This window comes from Bombina bombina, chromosome 1 (genome assembly GCF_027579735.1).
Source record: "Bombina bombina isolate aBomBom1 chromosome 1, aBomBom1.pri, whole genome shotgun sequence".
Classification (NCBI taxonomy): Eukaryota; Metazoa; Chordata; class Amphibia; order Anura; family Bombinatoridae; genus Bombina; species Bombina bombina.
In genome coordinates this window covers 507,449,430-507,464,140 of record NC_069499.1, presented here as the reverse complement: position 1 = coordinate 507,464,140, position 14,711 = coordinate 507,449,430, and the positions used below count along the sequence as shown (strand labels likewise).

Sequence of the window (14,711 nt, the reverse complement as noted above, 5' to 3'; positions counted from 1 at the left end):
CTATGGAATGCAGTGTGCTCCCTAAACATGTGCTATGGAATGCAGTGTGCTCCCTAAACATGTGCTATGGAATGCAGTGTGCTCCCTAAACATGTGCTATGGAATGCAGTGTGCTCCCTAAACTAAGGATACTTCTTGGTTTGCTTTAATAAAGCACTGGACCACATCTGAAACTTTCATAACATAAATGTCCACTACACTCTCATACATACCCTTTACATGAAGATTATTTCACTCTAATCACATTTATTTTCAAGCAAATGAATTACATTTTTTTGTAAGTTTCCAATTCTATTATCAAACCTGGCAACTTTAAAAATGTATTGCTTCTTTTTTCTTTTTGGTTTTTATTTTAGGATAAAATGATTCAGGAGCATGTTCTACTGTGCTTTGACATTACTTTAGTAAAATAAAAACAAATTGCTTTTGATGTGTCATTTAATATTTAAAAAGATATATTGCAGATTTATCAATGTTTCAAAAATATATTCTATTCAAATAAAATTAACACAAAAACTTTATTGATTTTATCAATTTTAATTTAAAAAAAACATTTATTGCTTTTAATATGACTAAGGTATGATATATGATAATGATAATGTGTTCCAGATCCTTGAGACTAAAGATAATGCAGGAACAGAACCACACAATAAAATTTCTCATTTTATAGTTTGGTTCTGCCTATGCATCGTGTGATCTAGAATGTTTATGGTCTAATAGTGCGACTTTGCAGCTGTTTATAATGGTAGCACATTTTCTCATCCTATTGGTTTTGAAGAAAAATTAAACATTTTTATGCTGTGGGTAAGTGAATCAAATAAAATAAAGGGCCTTAGGGTTTCCAGTGTACATGTTTGTGCTTTTCTTACAGAGGTGCCTTTTTCGAACTTCTCTAAAGCTTTTTACTTCAAAACAGATTTTAAAAAAACCTATAGAAAATATTATAATTCTCACTTTGTCTCTTCCATGCTGAAGTTCAGTAAATCATTTTCTGACACTGTGCGGTTTTCCGCAGTATCCTGATCAGCGGCTGGTTCAGACTGGATATCATTGTCTGCATTTAGAATTTCATTTGGAGGGGCTGTTATCTCCTCACCCAGTTTGATGGCTTGTGCAAGCTCTTCTTGTGTCACTGCTGTGAAATGAAATAGAAGTTTATTATCTTAAACACTTAAGTCTGTGATGATTATCTTGGGTGTAATTTAATGTTATATTGCGTGAACTATTTCTTTAATATATAGTTAATAATTTATAGTATCGCACAACTCTATTAGTATTGATTAGTATGGTAATAATGGTACAAAACACATCTGATCTTTAACAAAATACATATATTTTAAACTACTTCTCAACACCTTTACATCCTCTGTTCTAGGTAATCATTACCATAAGATAAAATGTGATTTGCATATTACCAGAGGTACAAATTATTAATACAGCTATTGATCATTGTTGATATGAAATCATGGAGTTTTATATTGTACACACATATCTAAAATAAGTGCAGAAGAGAAGATTATCAAAGGTCATGTTTTCATTGTGTAAACCTATATTATAATAGAAATACAGTGCAGATCCAGGACTGATGATGCTCTGCAAACGTATTCAGTTGTCTGCAAAGCATAACCATCAACTATTAGAAAAACAAGATTAATTTCATTCGGTATTGAAAAAGATTTTTTTTCCTGATGGAAATAGTCTACAATAGGAAAGTTGCAAGCAAACAAAACATTTTCTTCATGTATACTCCAATTTACCCATTATAATTCTAAAGGATTTAAAAATTGCACGTGATGTATTTCAATAGATGTAATTTTTGTTGCATAAACAATTTGAGATGAGTTGGAAAGGGGATTCATGCTTCACCAAGGATTTAGTTTTCTACAGATAAAGGAATAAAAGAAGTAAAAAGCTTGCCAATCTTATATGATACGTAATGGAACATAGTTGTGAGCACAGGTTAGGAACATACCGGTTATTTAAATAAGTGACTATAAATGAGCAAAATAAGTAATAGAATGAGAAGACTGCACCCATTACATATAGGGGCCGATTTATCATATGACTGGCGGACATTATCCACTGTAGTGATCATGTCCGTCAGATATCGATAAATGCCGATAGCATACGCTGTCAGCATTTATCATTGCACAAGCAGTTCTAGTGAACTGCTTGTGCAATGCTGCCCCCTGCAGATTCAGATCGGCCCCTAGCAGAGGGTGTCAATCAACCCAATCGTATGAGATTGGGCGGATTGATGTCCGCTGGTTCTTAACTCCAGGGGATATACGGGCCCCATTTGGCCCGTGATAAAGCGGCCCCATAGTATTCAAGACAAATTGTGACCAATGGGTAATATTTAATGGCATATTTTTGAAAAGGTGATCAATAGCTGATATAAGTTAAAACAAGCGTTGCATCGCTTCTGAAGTTCAAATATTTCATCTCTGAGCGCTCAGCTAAGCGACCTGATGCAGCATAGTGCTCAGAGATGAAAAGGCAGGACACACTGAGCGCGCACAGCCGTATCTACACGCTGCGCGCCGCTCAGATTGCAGTGTGTCACAGCCTTCACTGAATCATTAGTAACAATTCCTTTAATGAGAAACAAGGAGCATACTTAGCACTATATCACCAAGAAAAAGAATCTAGGCATATGGTATAATTTTATAAATGTTCAAATACATTAAAACAATTGCATTATTGTATTGAGATGTTGGAAAGCAATGCAGAACATCTGCTTATGTAATTCAGTCCCTAAACTTTATTTAATGATGAGATGTACTATTTTGTCACATATCTGGTTTAGATCAGTAGGGTTAAAACTCACTAAGAGATGTTGAAAGTGCTTCCAACATAATGGAGAGCTGAGTGAGAGTTGGTAAATTAATTGCATTTATTGATGAACCTGGAGGCCGGTGAGACAAAGCCTGAAAAACTTTTAGTGAATTTAGTTCAATGTTTCTCCCTGTATAGCAAAATATAGTTTGGTTTTAAGAAGATTTTTGAAGCCACACTTTATAAATTATGGTGGACTGTATTGCCATCTGCAGGCAGCCAGTAGAATAGATACATTTAATTTCTTAGAACAGGAAAGCTTAAATAACTCTTCTGTTAATGGTTTTCAACATTTTTCTCCAAGGCAAGCCATAAGGATTTGATTATATTCCTCCCTAAAGGCACATAAATAATAAACTAATCAATAATCTTGATTTAACGTCACTTTAATAAATACACCCTGCAGTAGGTAAAATCATAATCAACCACAGCAGCATCACTAACACTCTGAGAACTTGTTTGCAGACCTAAAATACAAGCGACAATATATATATATATATATATACATATATAATATGTGTGTGTACATATGTATTTCTATGTGTATATATGTATTTACAGACATATACACACTTATAAATACATATTTACATGCAAACACACACACATACACACACACACACACATTATATATATATATATATATATATATATATATATATATATATATATATATATATATATATATATATATATAGTAAAGGGGTGGGATAGAAAAAGGATGTACTCAATGCAAAACCCAAAAAAGCTGCAAAAAGTGTATATACAGAATGCAGCAAAGGTTAACATGTAAATGTTACAATAACAAACAAAGTAACATAAGCCAAATAATTAACTCATATTCTATTGAGGTTGTTAAATGTGAGCATTATACCCATTGGAGTTGGTGTTGTATTGGTCTTTTTATACAACATTAAAATATACAGTACTGCACTAGTGTGTTTGTTTCTGCTTTTTCCACATATCCACTACTATTGCATGGAGGAAAGTTTCTAGTGCTATCATACACTCCAGGAAGCACAGAAGGCAGATTACAGAGTTACCAGCGACGGATTACAGAGAGTACCAGTGACGGATATCTTACAGGTCCATCTGAGTCTCTCCAGGACGGCTATCTACTTAACTCATATCGATTAAGGTAAATTCCTGTAAGTAGGAATTTCACACTTTGGATTTCATCTTTGCATTTACAAAGACAGACCTCCCATTATTAGGGTTTCAAACTTTTTGGCTCCTATATCCAGTAGTACCAACAAGCATCTGTACCAAAAACATAGATCACAACCTCATATTGCTCATATATGAACTGTGTGATTTTTATGTTACTTTGCTTGTTATTGTAACAACTGTTATTTGCTAACATTTACATGTTAGCCTTTTCTGCATTCTGTATATACACTTTTTGCAGCTTTTTTAGGTTCTGCATTGAGTACATCCGTTTTCTAGTGCTATCCCACACCTTTACTAAACATTGTACTCTTGCCAGGTATAGTAGAATTAAGGGATTCCTCTATACTTAGCTCAGGAATTCAGCTGCAGGTTCTGGGTGTCACTTTTTTGCCTTATCAATAGTATATTTTCCCTCTAACATTATATATACATATATATATATATATAGTAAACACAGCTTCAGGGAAGCGATCGGACATCCGCTCAGTGTGGTAGTCGGCAAAGCCGTGATCTTCGCGTAAGCACCACACCCCCTCTTGACGTCACACTGACGTATCCAGAATCTGTCAGCTGTACCGGTGTAGTAAGAGGAGCGTTCCACCGTCGCTCCAACAAGAAATAATCAACAGCAACCAACACACCCGGTAAAGGCGAACAGTAACACAAAAAAATAGTCCCAGACTCAGACTAGTGCAAAAATGTAAGCTGTATTGCTTGTTTCAAAATCCAAGTAACAAAGGCATATAATGGGTGAAAAGACAGGCAGCAAAGAACTGGTCAAACGCGTTTCATATATTACAACATATCTTCTTCACTGACCATACTATCACCCATAATGCACTGCTATTTAACAGCCATGAGAACCCCTCCCAATTAGTGATAATCCAATCACAACATCTAAAGAGCTAAAGCAGGATAATATGGGTGATCCATGGGATACATGTATAATGTACCACATACATAATTATATAGTTAATATATACTTGTCAAATTAAAGTTACAATTAATTCATACCTAAAAAACTATAAATGACACATGTACTAACATAAACATAATGTGGTGCAAAATATATTAAAGATCAGAAAATATAAAGATTTTAAAGTGACAGTACAAATCACTACTCTAATAATCTAAAGTGACAATATAACTTTTATTGTTTAGTGTCTACAAAAAGTTTTACATCCCATTCGGAAAAAAGGCCTGCTGGCATTCTGGTATCCAGCTGAAACATCCAGAAGACTTCTCTTTTACTGAGAGTAGTTCCTCTGTTCCCACCTCTTGGTTGTCTGGAAATCAGCTGGATACCTTGAAATGACAGCAGAGAACTGTCAGAGTTGTGTTCCCTTCTGAAATGTAAGGAGATGGGGGTAGTGGACTCAGGGTCCTCAAATGAACGCAAATGTTCTAAAAAACAATCTTTTAGGGCCTGTGTCGTTTGACCAACATACTGCCTATAGCACCCCCTACAGGTCAGAAGATAAATAACATAACATGAATTACAAGTTATGTGTTCCTGTATCTGAAAGTCCTTCTTATTGACAGAAGATACAAAACTGGTACCAAAAGAAGCATAGGAGCAAGATTTACATCTCCTACTTCCACACTTAAAAAAGGACAGTAATAACCCACCTGGCAGGCCCATTGTGGCAGGAATTGGTTCACTTAATGAGCCTCTTTCAGAATTGATAGATGGATATTTACAGCCACTTGTTTTGAATCTTATGAGTTATATTAAAGACACCACTGATGTCATCAAACAGGTAGAAGGCATTGTATGGCGTGAGGAATAAGTCTTTGTGACTATTGAAGTGGTTTCATTATATACTTGTATTCCACATGACCAAGGCATTAAGGCCATTGAATTTTTCCAGTTCTTTGCTGCCTGTCTTTTAACCCATTATATGCCTTTGTTACTTGGATTTTGAAACAACCAATACAGCTTACATTTATATATGTATGTATATATATATATATATATATATATATATATATATATATATATATATATATATGATATATATGTGTGTGCGTGCATTGGAGCCCTTTGCAATCAAGTAGATGAAAACATGTAAAATTATATTTATGCAATATTCATATTTATAAAAGTGTTTAACTATGTATTTACTGTAAATATTAAACATTCCAATATTCCGCACATAGCAGAATATGTTTTACGTATTAGGAACAAACAACCAGCTCAATACCATTATTAGCCTGTTCTATGGCAATTTACCACCTGGGTGCAGCTTCTTTTTAGCCCAGTAATGCTTTCCACAGAGTAGAACTTTCCTGTAGTATATCAGTCTGATCCGCCTATTACGGTCAGTCCAGAGGCAAAATACCAGGCAATTCCTCTCTGAACAAGGAACACAGCAACCCCAGATGATCGTTTCAGCCCTCATTGGGCCTCGTCAGTGAGGTGTAGCCATATTACTCTAAGCACACTGAGCAAGGAGTTCACGTCTGGTTGCCCCTTTTGTCCCTTATGGAGACTAAATACATACAGAGAGAAGCACACTCACAGGAACAAACAACCAGCTCAACACCATTGTTATCCTGTATCCTATCAGTATATCAGTCTGATCCCGCCTATTTTGTTCAGTCTAAAGCCAAAATACCAGGCAATTCCTTTCTGAACAAGGAACACAGCAACCCCAGACGATCATTTCGGCCACTTTATTAGGTATACCTTGCTAGTACTGGGTTGGACCCCTTTTGCCATCAGAACTTCCTTAATTCTTTGTGGCATAGATTCAAGAAGGTGTTGGAAACATTCATCAGACATTTTGGTCCATATGGACATGATAGAATCACGCAGTTGCAGCAGATTTGTCGGCTGCACATCCATAATGCAAATCTCCCATTCTACCACATCCCAAAGGTGCTCTATCGGATTGAGATCTGGTGACTGTGGAGGCCATTGGAGTACAGTGAACTCCTTGTCAAGTTCAAGAAACCAGTTTGAGATGATTTGAGCTTTGTGACATTGTGCATCATCCTGCTGGAAGTAGCCATCAGAAGATGGGTACACTATAATTATAAAGGGATGGACATGGTCAGCAACAATAATCAGGTAGGCACAATGCTCAATTGGTACTAAGGGGCCCAAAGTGTACCAAGAAAATTCCCACACACCATTACAACACCACCACCAGCCTGAACCGTTGATACAAGGTAGGATGGATCCATGCTTACATGTTGTTTACGCCAAAGTCTGACCCTACCATCTGAATGTCACAGCTGAAATCAAGACTCATCCGACCAGGAACTTTTTTCCAACCTTCTATTGTCCAATTTTGGTGAGCCTGTGCTAATTGTAGCCTCAGTTTCCTGTTCTTAGCTGACAGGAGTGGCACCCGGTGTGGTCTTCTGCTCCTGTAGCCCATCTGCTTCAAAATCCGATGTGTTGTGCGTTCAGAGATGGTATTCTGCATACCTTGGTTTTAACGATATCAACAACATCAACAAGGCATTGTCATCCACAGAACTGCAGCTCGCTGGGTATTTTATCATTTTAGGACCATTCTCTGAAAATCTAGAGATGGTTGTGCGTGAAAATCCTAGTTGATCAGCAGTTATTGAAATACTCAGACCAGCCCGTCAACAGCTATATATATATATATATATACACATACACATACATATACACATACATATACACATACACCTATATATACACCGTAGGACAAATTTAAATAGATACAGACTTAACTACATATACCAAAGACAACTGTGCCACTCCAATCTAAGAAACAGAATAGCATGCAACTGTAATTCAAGATTATTTATTGGAAAGCAAGCACTTACTTAGTCTCAGAAGTTAAAAGCATAATAATAATGCCAAGGTCCCCACATGACTTTCTGCCAGTTCTTATAGACTCAAGCTTTAAACTCTCATGTGGGCTCTTGCTCACACTATATGTTGTTAATATAGCCAGATGTCCTATATCACGATCCAAAGCTATGTGTTGCCGCAACAGTGTCCCCCTTGGATACAAAAGTTTGTGAGGGTCCATACACCTCTATGCATTTTATCTGCTGCTCTTACAGACTTTCTCAAGAGGGATCTGATCAATCCCTCTTGAGAAAGTCCGTCTTTCCATAAAGTATACTACTTTGCAGTACATACCTGCTGTAGTGACGACAATCAGACTAAAATACAAATGGCTAGATTACAAGTGGCGCACTATTGTTAAATTGGGAATTTGCGACTGTTTGGTAGCTAGTTAAATTCTGCTCATATTACAAGTTGAAAGTAAATGAGAACACGTGAGTGCAATCGCCATTTACGCTAGAATGTTTACAGAGACCACAGAGCTCTGGTTAACTGTTACACAAGTAAAAAAATAAATAATAAAAAATATATATATAAATATATATATACACACAGGGAGTGCAGAATTATTAGGCAAGTTGTATTTTGAGGATTCATTTTATTATTGAACAACAACCATGTTCTCAATGAACCCAAAAAACTCATTAATATCAAAGCTGAATAGTTTTGGAAGTAGTTTTTAGTTTGTTTTTAGTTATAGCTATTTTAGGGGGATATCTGTGTGTGCAGGTGACTATTACTGTGCATAATTATTAGGAAACTTAACAAAAAACAAATATATACCCATTTCAATTATTTATTTTTACCAGTGAAACCAATATAACATCTCAACATTCACAAATATACATTTCTGACATTCAAAAACAAAACAAAAACAAATCAGTGACCAATATAGCCACCTTTCTTTGCAAGGACACTCAAAAGCCTGCCATCCATGGATTCTGTCAGTGTTTTGATCTGTTCACCATCAACATTGCGTGCAGCAGCAACCACAGCCTCCCAGACACTGTTCAGAGAGGTGTACTGTTTTCCCTCCTTGTAAATCTCACATTTGATGATGGACCACAGGTTCTCAATGGGGTTCAGATCAGGTGAACAAGGAGGCCATGTCATTAGATTTTCTTCTTTTATATCCTTTCTTGCCAGCCACGCTGGACACGCTTGGACGCGTGTGATGGAGCATTGTCCTGCATGAAAATCATGTTTTTCTTGAAGGATGCAGACTTCTTCCTGTACCACTGCTTGAAGAAGGTGTCTTCCAGAAACTGGCAGTAGGACTGGGAGTTGAGCTTGACTCCATCCTCAACCCGAAAAGGCCCCACAAGCTCATCTTTGATGATACCAGCCCAAACCAGTACTCTACCTCCACCTTGCTGGCGTCTGAGTCGGACTGGAGCTCTCTGCCCTTTACCAATCCAGCCACGGGCCCATCCATCTGGCCCATCAAGACTCACTCTCATTTCATCAGTCCATAAAACCTTAGAAAAATCAGTCTTGAGATATTTCTTGGCCCAGTCTTGACGTTTCAGCTTGTGTGTCTTGTTCAGTGGTGGTCGTCTTTCAGCCTTTCTTACCTTGGCCATGTCTCTGAGTATTGCACACCTTGTGCTTTTGGGCACTCCAGTGATGTTGCAGCTCTGAAATATGGCCAAACCTGTGGCAAGTGGCATCTTGGCAGCTGCACGCTTGACTTTTCTCAGTTCATGGGCAGTTATTTTGCGCCTTGGTTTTTCCACACGCTTCTTGCGACCCTGTTGACTATTTTGAATGAAACGCTTGATTGTTCGATGATCACGCTTCAGAAGCTTTGCAATTTTAAGAGTGCTGCATCCCTCTGCAAGATATCTCACTATTTTTGACTTTTCTGAGCCAGTCAAGTCCTTCTTTTGACCCATTTTGCCAAAGGAAAGGAAGTTGCCTAATAATTATGCACACCTGATATAGGGTGTTGATGTCATTAGACCACACCCCTTCTCATTACAGAGATGCACATCACCTAATATGCTTAATTGGTAGTAGGCTTTCGAGCCTATACAGCTTGGAGTAAGACAACATGCATAAAGAGGATGATGTGGTCAAAATACTCATTTGCCTAATAATTCTGCACTCCCTGTATATATATATATATATATATATATATATATATATATATATATAGTTCATCAGGGTTTAGCACTCACGTTTATCCTCCTCTGACCAGGGTGCTTAGCAGCATAATAACAGTCCCAAACAAAAGCAGGCACTCACCGGATTTATCTAACAAATAATTTTACTCCAAATTAGTTACGTTTCAGGGTTTTACCCCCGTCCTCAGACTTATACACGGACGCGGATGTAAAACCCTGAAATGTCACTAATTTGGAGTAAAACTATTTGTTTGATAAATCCAGTGAGTGCCTGCTTTTGTTAAATATTAGAGAGTTCATCTGCACTCTCACAAACAAATGCGACAGCAACCAGGGTACAGGTAATGGAATAATGCAGGAAACAGACTGACCACACTCACTGGATTTAGCAAACATAAAAACTGTTCTTAATTACATAGGTGATGTGTCAGGGTGCAAAAACCCATTCCTCAGACCAAACCATCACTTATGTAATAAAGAACAGGTTTTTTTATTTGCTAAATCCAGTGAGTGGAGTCAGTGAGTCTGTGTGTGTGTGTGTATATATATATATATATATATATATCAGGGACGTGCACTAATAGGAGGCAGGGGAGGCAGTGCCTACCCTGCCAAATGTGGCCAAAGCTTAATTACATTTTAATTAAAACAAAAAAAGTCCAAAAAAAAATATTTCCCCCCCCATGTAATGCTATGGAGAGGCAGGTACAGGAACGCTTCTTTCCATTGCAGTACATGGGTCAAAGGAAAAGCTGTGCTGCAGCGCCACCTGTGTTCTGTCAATATATTAGCAGCAACAATTGGGACCAATAGGAGGCACCCCTCTTGATGCCTCCCAGCAATTGAAGGATATATAGATTAATCAGAAGGAGGATGCAGTGAGCAGGGTCATGTGACACAACTGGAAGCTGAGGTAACCTAAGAACAGGTGACACCAAGCAGAAGAGTAAAGTAGTATTCTACATCTCTTGTGATTCACAAACTGTGTTCAGATGCAGCTCATTAACAAGGGGGGACAGTAAGTGAGCATAACCCAATAATGACAGGAAGTCAAAGGGTCAATTCAAATTTAAATCCATAATTTAAAACCCAGAGTTTGAAGTTAAGTGTGCAGTGTCCACATTATTTAAACTAAAGTTTTTGACATTGAATATTGCTAAGCCTCCCTTTTTCATGGTTATTTGATTTAATTAGGTACAAACTCCATATATGTTATTGTCTGTTCAGTCAGAGGATGCATTATCTATTTTTATTTTTCTCTGTGTCTCCATATATTTAAAGACTGCTGTTAACTTGTAATTCACAAATCAATTGAAAGCTGTTGCATTGTGTTTTTAATATGTGCTGCTTTTATACAAGTTTATATTAATAAAAGGAGATAATGAGTCATTTAAAAAATATATGTAATATTGCAGTTAAATGTTTTTAGAAATAATGCCACTGTAAAGTAATTGGTTAAACACATAGTCAAAGGGAGACATTTAAAATTAAACTTTCATGATTTAGGTAGAGCATGCTATTTTAACTTTTCTAGTTATTTATATTTTGAGAATTAGCATCAACTGTTAATGGCCCCATGTCAGCAAATCAAATTAGTTTTTGAAAGGAACATAAAAGTCATAATTACATTTCCATCATTCAGATAGAAATTGCACAAAAAAATAAAAAAAATAAATTAACTTTCTATTTTACTTTTATTATTATGTACTTCATTCTTTTGGTATCCTTTGGTGTCCTTTGTTGAAGAGCATACCTAAGTGGGATGTGCACGTGCGTTTCTTGAACACCATATTGCAGCAGCTGTGTTGACAGTATTGATAACTTGTCCTTTGTGTAAAACTTGTATGGTAAATTATTTCTATTTTTACAATAGAGTAGTGAGTAGAGAAGAGATTCTGGCCCATATTTAACAAAGTCTGACGGACCTGATCCGACAGTGTGGATCAGGTCCGCCAGACCTTGCTGAATACGGAGAGCAATACGCTCTCCGAAATTCAGCATTGCACCAGCAGCTCACAAGAGCTGCTGGTGCAACGCCGCCCCCTGCAGACTCAAGGCCAATGGGCCGCCAGCAGGGAGGTGTCAATCAACCCGATCGTACTTGATCGGGTTGAATTGTGGCGATTCCTGTCCGCCTGCTCAGAGCAGGCGGACAGGGTTATAGAGCAGCGGTCTTTGTGACCGCTGCTTCATAACTGCTGTTTCTGGCGAGTCTGAAGACTCGCCAGAAACACGGGCCATCAAGCTCCTTTTGGAGCTTGATAGATAGGCCCCTGTGTATCATTCTAATTGCTTAGTAACTGGCACTGTGCCACAGAATTGTGTGAGTGTGTATTTGAGCAGAGTATGTGTGCTTTATTCTCCAGGTAATCAATACATTTCCGATGAGCTCGTGCTTTAGTGCAGTGTTTCTAAATAATGGTCCTCAAGTACCCCCAACAGGACAGGTTTTTATTATAGCTGAATCATTTAAACCTGCCCTGTTGGGGGTACTTGCGGCCATCTGTACATGTGTTTCTCCGGCGTATCATATCTAGTGCCTCACCAGCCTCTGACCTCACTGCACGTCACTGATAGATATAGATATATATATATATATATATATATATATATATACACACACACACACACACACAGGGAGTGCAGAATTATTAGGCAAGTTGTATTTTTGAGGATTAATTTTATTATTGAACAACAACCATGTTCTCAATGAACCCAAAAAACTCATTAATATCAAAGCTGAATAGTTTTGGAAGTAGTTTTTAGTTTGTTTTTAGTTATAGCTATTTTAGGGGGATATCTGTATGTGCAGGTGACTATTACTGTGCATAATTATTAGGCAACTTAACAAAAAACAAATATATACCCATTTCAATTATTTATTTTTACCAGTGAAACCAATATAACATCTCAACATTCACAAATATACATTTCTGACATTCAAAAACAAAACAAAAACAAATCAGTGACCAATATAGCCACCTTTCTTTGCAAGGACACTCAAAAGCCTGCCATCCATGGATTCTGTCAGTGTTTTGATCTGTTCACCATCAACATTGCGTGCAGCAGCAACCACAGCCTCCCAGACACTGTTCAGAGAGGTGTACTGTTTTCCCTCCTTGTAAATCTCACATTTGATGATGGACCACAGGTTCTCAATGGGGTTCAGATCAGGTGAACAAGGAGGCCATGTCATTAGATTTTCTTCTTTTATACCCTTTCTTGCCAGCCACGCTGTGGAGTACTTGGACGCATGTGATGAAGCATTGTCCTGCATGAAAATCATGTTTTTCTTGAAGGATGCAGACTTCTTCCTGTACCACTGCTTGAAGAAGGTGTCTTCCAGAAACTGGCAGTAGGACTGGGAGTTGAGCTTGACTCCATCCTCAACCCGAAAAGGCCCCACAAGCTCATCTTTGATGATACCAGCCCAAACCAGTACTCCACCTCCACCTTGCTGGCGTCTGAGTCGGACTGGAGCTCTCTGCCCTTTACAATCCAGCCACGGGCCCATCCATCTGGCCCATCAAGACTCACTCTCATTTCATCAGTCCATAAAACCTTAGAAAAATCAGTCTTGAGATATTTCTTGGCCCAGTCTTGACGTTTCAGCTTGTGTGTCTTGTTCAGTGGTGGTCGTCTTTCAGCCTTTCTTACCTTGGCCATGTCTCTGAGTATTGCACACCTTGTGCTTTTGGGCACTCCAGTGATGTTGCAGCTCTGAAATATGGCCAAACTGGTGGCAAGTGGCATCTTGGCAGCTGCACGCTTGACTTTTCTCAGTTCATGGGCAGTTATTTTGCGCCTTGGTTTTTCCACACGCTTCTTGCGACCCTGTTGACTATTTTGAATGAAACGCTTGATTGTTCGATGATCACGCTTCAGAAGCTTTGCAATTTTAAGAGTGCTGCATCCCTCTGCAAGATATCTCACTATTTTTGACTTTTCTGAGCCTGTCAAGTCCTTCTTTTGACCCATTTTGCCAAAGGAAAGGAAGTTGCCTAATAATTATGCACACCTGATATAGGGTGTTGATGTCATTAGACCACACCCCTTCTCATTACAGAGATGCACATCACCTAATATGCTTAATTGGTAGTAGGCTTTCGAGCCTATACAGCTTGGAGTAAGACAACATGCATAAAGAGGATGATGTGGTCAAAATACTCATTTGCCTAATAATTCTGCACTCCCTGTATATATATATATATATATATATATATATATATATATATATATATATATATATATATATATATATATATTAATTCCAGAAACTATAGAAAAGAAGGCATGGTAGAGCTATATGAGATACCATAACTAAAGTAGGGAACTGCAGCACTCAAATTATTACCTATTAAATCTAATGTCTTAGATATATATGACTGTGGGATAATATCAAAACCAAACAGAACCATACATGCAAGGATTCAATCATATGCAGATAGTTTATTGCAAAAGTGCTTAAAACAAATTTAGCAGCTTAAAGAAATGTTCATCAAGTCTAAAAGATACCACTGCAGTGGGTTTGATCTATGCATATTAAACATAACAACCATCAACAAAAGCATATTGAAAACACATGCAGCAAACAATAGTTGGATGGGCAAGACCTCATATCGCTTGAAAAAAGCTGTTAAACAGAACTGGCATTCATTACAATGGAAACACAAAAATGACAAAATGTATGTGTCCTTTAAGTAAACATATGTCAGTCCCGAAGATAAGAGATCAGGTGCCTC

At 37.6% G+C, this 14,711-nt stretch overlaps 1 protein-coding gene across 1 annotated transcript in view; it reads right to left on the bottom strand.

Moving 5' to 3' along the window:
• CFAP410 (cilia and flagella associated protein 410) overlaps window positions 1–14,711 on the bottom strand; it is a 115,481-nt gene that overhangs the window by 15,910 nt on the left and 84,860 nt on the right. Inside the window, exon 5 of the mRNA XM_053698595.1 lies at window positions 955–1,135. Coding sequence (XP_053554570.1) covers window positions 955–1,135 — 181 coding nt within the window. The remainder of the gene's footprint in view (window positions 1–954; window positions 1,136–14,711) is intronic.